The sequence below is a fragment of the Verticillium alfalfae genome, genomic scaffold (genome assembly GCF_000150825.1).
Source record: "Verticillium alfalfae VaMs.102 supercont1.5 genomic scaffold, whole genome shotgun sequence".
Lineage (NCBI taxonomy): Eukaryota > Fungi > Ascomycota > Sordariomycetes > Glomerellales > Plectosphaerellaceae > Verticillium > Verticillium alfalfae.
In genome coordinates this window covers 914,188-920,571 of record NW_003315034.1, presented here as the reverse complement: position 1 = coordinate 920,571, position 6,384 = coordinate 914,188, and the positions used below count along the sequence as shown (strand labels likewise).

The 6,384-nt window shown below is 51.5% G+C and overlaps 4 protein-coding genes across 4 annotated transcripts; 3 read left to right on the top strand and 1 right to left on the bottom strand.

Annotated features, from left to right (window-relative positions):
- Positions 1-108: 108 nt before the first annotated feature.
- Positions 109-1,476, top strand: VDBG_04602 (predicted protein; the record flags this gene model as incomplete). The annotated part of the gene is made up of 4 exons (XM_003004950.1): positions 109-460; positions 547-785; positions 858-923; positions 976-1,476. The coding sequence occupies 4 exons, from the start codon at positions 109-111 to the stop codon at positions 1,474-1,476; spliced, it is 1,158 nt and encodes a 385-aa protein (XP_003004996.1).
- A 608-nt stretch (positions 1,477-2,084) lies between these two features.
- On the top strand, positions 2,085-2,850 carry VDBG_04601 (protein tyrosine phosphatase protein; the record flags this gene model as incomplete). Its single annotated transcript, XM_003004949.1, has 3 exons — positions 2,085-2,310; positions 2,377-2,727; positions 2,783-2,850. The coding sequence occupies 3 exons, from the start codon at positions 2,085-2,087 to the stop codon at positions 2,848-2,850; spliced, it is 645 nt and encodes a 214-aa protein (XP_003004995.1).
- Positions 2,851-3,116: 266 nt separating this feature from the next.
- On the bottom strand, positions 3,117-4,856 carry VDBG_04600 (conserved hypothetical protein; the record flags this gene model as incomplete). Its single annotated transcript, XM_003004948.1, has 5 exons — positions 3,117-3,327; positions 3,513-3,555; positions 3,698-4,268; positions 4,328-4,443; positions 4,503-4,856. The coding sequence occupies 5 exons, from the start codon at positions 4,597-4,599 to the stop codon at positions 3,117-3,119; spliced, it is 1,038 nt and encodes a 345-aa protein (XP_003004994.1).
- A 742-nt stretch (positions 4,857-5,598) lies between these two features.
- On the top strand, positions 5,599-6,353 carry VDBG_04599 (NACHT and WD domain-containing protein; the record flags this gene model as incomplete). Its single annotated transcript, XM_003004947.1, has 3 exons — positions 5,599-6,003; positions 6,059-6,163; positions 6,297-6,353. 3 exons carry the CDS (start codon positions 5,599-5,601, stop codon positions 6,351-6,353), a joined length of 567 nt encoding a protein of 188 aa, XP_003004993.1.
- Positions 6,354-6,384: the final 31 nt, after the last annotated feature.

Genomic DNA, 6,384 nt, shown 5'->3' with positions numbered 1-6,384 from the left:
AGTATCGATCTGCTGTTCCAAGGAAATTTCATGTCCGATCACAGAATCACGTCTATTCAGGCTATTTGTCTCTTGTTGCAAGTGGCTCATAATTTTGACAAATCCGACATGGTCTGCATACTCGTCTCTACAGCCGTACGCATATCTCAGTGCCTCAATCTTCACGTACTTGGACCAGAAGCCCCAATCATAGCAACAAGCAATGGCACGGGACGAAAAAGGAGTGATCAGGACCTTGTGGAGCGGGAGATCCAGAAACGTATCTGGTGGTTTCTAGTGCGATACGACTGGTTGCAAATTCCGTTTCAGAACCTTTGCCAGATTCATCCAACACAGTTCACCACGCCCATCCCTCTGAACTGCTTTGACGAACCCGAACGCATGATACGGGATGGAATGGTCGTCACCCAGTCAGACCACGTATCTACTTCGACTCGCTGGACAGTCACAATGGACCAAGGTGCGTCATCGTTCATGACACCCAATCTTTGGCAACATTATACCCTTGCTGATCACGAGGTGCTATTCTACCACTTGTAGTGTCAGTTCTCATATGGAAGCACCAGGACCGAATAAATGCTGGCAACGCTCAAGGACAAGGTTCGCAAACCCTCGAAGCCTTGTATGAACACGTTATCTGGGCCGACAGAGAGATCAAACATCTCTATGCCACCTGGCCGCTCTTCATGCGCGAAGTTAATGCTTCGGCGGTTCAGGCTGGAACCAACGAATGCCTTCCTACAGTTCCGATGCCGGGTCTTTTGTTACTTTGCACTGCGCATAAGGTGAGTTTTCCCGCACTTGTCCTCAAACTCTATCGGCGTGTGAAGCAAACTCACATTATGTGTTATCCCAAGATCCTCAGCGTACATCGACACTTTCAGCTGCTGAGTTTTCGGGACAGACGCTTTGCTTTTACTCAGGTAGGCTACCATCAGCCAGTTCAGAAATATGTGACATATGCTGAGCTTGTAGATGTCCTGCCTCGCCGTTGTTGAGCGTGCTCTGAATGCTGTTCAAGCATGGCCTGACACAACCGAGACGCGCATCGCGCGCCGGATGTGGACGACTCTAACTCAAGTCGTATCCTGCTCAGTTAATCTGGTCTTCGCCCTTATCTACAAAAAACAGAACCCCCTGATGTACGACGTGTCCAAGCTTCGGAACTTGCTTTCTTTCACAAAGGACTTTTTGCAGCGTGAGCAGCACGCGAGCTCCATTGCTGCGCGGGGAGTCAAGCTCATCGGCGCTTTGGCTGACCTTGAGCGGTGGCCTGAAGGTCCAAAGGACATCGAGGAAGAGATGGGGCGTCTTGTGCGGCAATTTGCTGCAAGTGATGGCCGAGGACATGGCATGGTCCAAGCTGAGGCGCAGCAGATTGTATTCCCACCGCTAAGCCAGGATGTTTGGGACATATTCAACACAGGGGGAAGCGCCTTTTCTGAGTATTTGATGGATCAAGATTTTCAGATATGAAAAGCTTGTATAGCATCTTATGCCAGATTGGCCAGATATACGTATCTCACAGATTTGTTTGCACAACCCGTATAAGACAACTAGGAGTTCATTCCGATATGTGTGTTCCTCCCAGCATGAGTCTCAAGCTTCATTCACTGCATCGAGAAACATGGCTTTTTTACTGTTATTATTGGCTTATTGTTGGCGACAAGTGGTGACAGAACGGATCTCAGTGGGAGGTCGCCGGAACCATGCCAGATATGAAGGTCTCTCTTCCCGGATACACCCTACTTCTACTTCCAACAACCTGATAATTCGCATTGAGTCCCGGTCAAGGCCCTACGCGGGCACAAGAGAGCATGAAGGCGGCGTGTGTGGTAGGAGTCAATATCTGGCTTGGGTTTCTGAAAGTTCCTGAGTTCCGAGAAAAGCGGGTCTTCACTGCCCGAAAAGAGCGATGGATCTGGACATCATCCCCGGCTGGCCGACTATGTGGGCCAATCATCACCAGCGTGAGCCATTCCAACACCGAGGCCGAGGCTCACCACCGAAGAAATTTCAGCGTGCCAATTTTTGCTTCACGATCATTACATCCAACAGTCGGAGCCATCTCGAGCCGTCACGCCATGGCAAACAAGACATCCGAGTCGCGGAAGGCGCAGGCTTCGCCGCTGAAGAACGGCTACCTCATCCTCTACAACGCCGTCTCCGCCAGCATCTGGGTCAGCATCCTCTTCCGGACCGTCGCCGTCTATAGCAGACATGGCCCAGCTGCAGTGCCTCTCGCCGTAGCGAGCTGGACGCTGTGGGCACAGAGTGCCGCCGGCATGGAGGTCATCCACTCGCTGCTCGGTATGTTTCTTGATTATCGATTTCCTGAGGTTCGCGGCCGCTGACCAGTATCGCGCGGGTGTAAAGGCGTCGTTCGCGCTCCTGTCTTGACGACTTTTGTCCAAGTCGCTGGCCGTTGCACCGTTCTATGGGCGTACATCCGTCCATTCCCCCAGGTTGCACAGGATCCCGCCTACACCGCAATGGTCGTGGCGTGGAGCATCGCTGAAGTCATTCGCTACTCCTACTTCGTGTTCCACCTAAGCGACATGCTACCCAGGGCCCTGGTTTGGTTGCGATACAGCATGTTCTTCGTGCTCTATCCCGTCGGCATTTTAGGCGAGATCAGACTCGTCCTTTTAGCCACTGAGTTCTGGTGGTTACACAGCCAGGTCGTGCCCTACATCACATATGCTGCTCTCACTCTTTATGTACCGGGTGAGTGAACTTGTCTTTAGCAATCGATGGAGGCGACTGAGCTAATGAGTGACAGCGTCATACATCTTATTCTCCCACCTGATGAAGCAACGTAGAAAGGTACTCGGGAACCCAAAGGCTTAGGTTATTCACGGTCAGGTTATCACAGAACGTTGTAGTGCTAGCTAGTCAGCTTCTCGTGATTCTTATACATTCCTCGGGGCAAGACGAAAGGTAGTATCCAAGCTGTTTTAGTCCACTACATAGAGACCTCCAACATACATCCGTATAACTCTCCCACAGCCAAAGGCAGTCTTATATTAAAATCAATTTAGACGCAACATTCTTTATGCGGGGGCACATGACAGCAACAATAGCCCCTCTTCAGTATCAAGGTAACGCAGCCTACATCATTCCCGCATACCTGCTACTGCGACTTCTTGAGTTGCTGGAATCGACGACACCGGCTGCGCGGCTTCTCGTTCTTCAATCTGGCCCGTCCCAAGTATGCCCCCTGTGGCCTCCGTGTTTGTATTGGCAGCCATTGCGTTTTTCTTCTGCAGCCAGCCCTCAAATCCTTCGCCAAATCGTTCGACCAACTCCTTCATCTCGCCTCGAACTCTGTATGTTTATTAGCAGTGCTTACTGTTCATGCTGCCAATCAAGTATGCAACTTTAGACTTACAATTCCCGATAGTTGGTGTTTCCGGGATACAAGGCGGAAGAACAGATATTGAAACGGCTGTCAGGCAAGTCGTCAGTATTGGCTCAACACAGCCGTGGGCACAGAAAGTCGCTTTACGTACAGGGCATAGAGCATGTTGCGCCCATCAAAATCTTCAGCAGGAGCTGAGACAGTGAAATGGTTTAGATAGGCCTTGACGTACGGCTTTCCCATCTTCTGCCTCACAGGTCGCCACGGTGACATCTCGTCTGCAGGATTGCCGTCAGACCATATCTGGCACTACTGGAACTGGGTGTGGGACCTCACATTCGTTATGGGCATACAGGCAGCATGCGTCGAATATCTTCGGCATGCCTGTGTCCAGATCTGTTCCGGTGTTGCCTTCCCATAGGTCGCCATGGACCAAGCGAGGGAGGATCTTCCTCTCGCCAAATTCCATGGGTCGCAAGAGTCGCGGCACGACTTGGGCCATGACCTTTTCCCTAAGGGCAGCGAACTCATTATCTAAGCCCTGTGAAGCGAGCTCATGTTCGAACATTATGTTAATGTTTCTCGTGAAGCACTCCTCCCAGGTATCGCACCACGTCGTATCCTGTGGTAGGCGACCCTGGTATGTCGTGATGGGAAATCCAAATTTCCCGTTGGGGGAAATGCCTTTGGTATGAAGTTCGGCGACGAGTTTGGGAAAAGTCTCGAGAGAGCACAGCTGGTCATCCATCTCGTGAAAGTCACACAAGAAAAAATGTATGTTGTCGTTAGACTTGTACGTGCCCCAAGAAATCGGCTTCGGCGCGAGCTCCGGAAGCGTCGAGTGCAAAGCGCTCATGGAAATGAATTCTCCGTTGACCATGCCTTTTCCTACTTCGCCGATCGAGACCTATCGAGGCGGGTTCGTATCAGCAATCCGAAACCGCGTGTACATGGTGTTTGACTTGCCTTGAGGAAATACGATGTCATTTGTTCATCCTCCTCCATCACAACGCGGGCTGTCCTCGTCCAAAAGCTTGCCCCATGAGAGCTGATCTCGAGGAATTCCGAACCTTTGGGAAGCGCTAGAGCTGAAAGTCAATCATCGCCGACCCCCGTTGTAGCGACAAGCAGGTGAACTCACCAGCCTGCACGTTTTCATCCAGGTAAGTAACAAATTCTTCTGGAACTTCTGGCTCCTGCTCCCAATGAGGGAGTCCATCCCAGGCCTCGTCCGTCATTGTGCTTCCAAGAGTTGTGTAGCGGCACCTGCTTGTGAGTGAATTGTCTTTCCGTAGTTGACGTTGAGCCTTTGAGAGCAGCTCAAGTGTTGGGGCGATTGCACATTTATCAAGATGCTTGTCATAACACTTGGTGCGGGGAACGTAACTGCGTAGCTTGGCAATAACGAGGCGGCAAGAAGGTCGTTCTGGTCGCACATTGGGACTTCGATCAGGCTGCGTCGCTGCAACCACTCTCGGTCTTCGGTCACAGAATCGGGGCGAGAGAGGTGGGGGAGGCGAAAGAGACGTGTCGTATTTGTGCCACAGCCTGGTGCTTGGGCTGCCTCATGCGCATGATCCTTCATGCATACGCCCGACAATATCACAGGTCTGGGCTGAGTCCTTCAGCATGTGCTCTACACCGCGTGGCGTCGAGCAGACGGTGACGATTGGAGACGAATCCTTTTCTGAATGATGACACTGCAGTATACAGTATACCACAGCCTGCTCCGAGCCTGATGTTCCAAATCGTGGACCAAATCGTGGACATGGTGTGATACCCACTGTCGTTTCTTCCGAAATCAGGGCGCGCGACATCGCTTCAGTTACTTGAACGATCACCTGGAAGAGAGAAAAATAAAGGGGAAAAAGAAGGCTGAGTTTGCGGAAGTGATTATTCTCATCGTACTCCGATGCCTAAATCGTGCCATGACTGTGCCACACGCGCACTGCTCGCCTGTCAGCTGGAGGCCACCATCGCAGCTGGACGTCCAGTCGAACCCATGTCATTTTACGCCACTTGCAGAAGTGTCATACCCATCACCCGAATGTACCTGGACCGATGAGCCCCAAGGTAAGTACCTAGGGGGTAATCTTCCATGGTCAGACACGCTGTCAACCGTTCTATCGGGAGCAGCATCAAACATAGCCAACTGTTGACGCACAACCTCCAATGCTTCTTCAGTCTCTTCGCTTGCGTCGCGCTAGAGTCTCCTCGACCAGCAACGTCTCACGACGATGGAAAGGATCAAAAATGAAGAGTCCACGCAAAAAGCACGCCGGGCCTTCACCCTCAGAAGCGTAGCCCGGCGCGACACTACAACAAGATCCGACGGTGGCGGCGGAAAAGGACCCATTGGCCTCACAACATTGTTTGAGCCCAGTGTGCCGGGCATCGCCGACTTGATCTTCGTCCATGGGCTAAACGGAGGATCCTACAGTACCTGGACACAAGACGATGACCCTGACAAGTTCTGGCCAGCTAAATGGCTTCCCCACGACGAAGCTTTTCAGGATGCGCGGATCCATACGTTTGGGTACAACTCGAGCTGGGCTCAGGAGAGCGTTCTGAACATCCAGGATTTTGCTTCATCTTTACTCCTTTCTCTGAAGGATTGCCCAAAGATACCGAGAGAAGAATGGGTGAGTGCCCTCGCTGCAATTCCCTCAAATTGAGAGCTGACAAATGCCTAATAAGGCACCACCCCTCATCTTTGTCGGCCACAGCATGGGAGGCCTGGTGGTGAAGAAAGCTTTCCTGCTCTCCAAGCAGAAACAGGATTTCGCCTCTATCTCTCAGCGTGTAAATTCTGTTTATTTTCTTGCAACTCCTCATCATGGATCCGACATGGCCGAGGTCCTCGCCCGCGTCTTCGCTATGGCTGGCGAACGTCCATTTGTCAAAGAATTGACGCGGAATTCACCTACTATTCAAGCCATCAATAACGAGTTTCCAGAGCAGGCGATGGCATTCGACTCTTCTCATTCTTTGAGACGAACCCTATTAGTTACTGGATCGGAAAA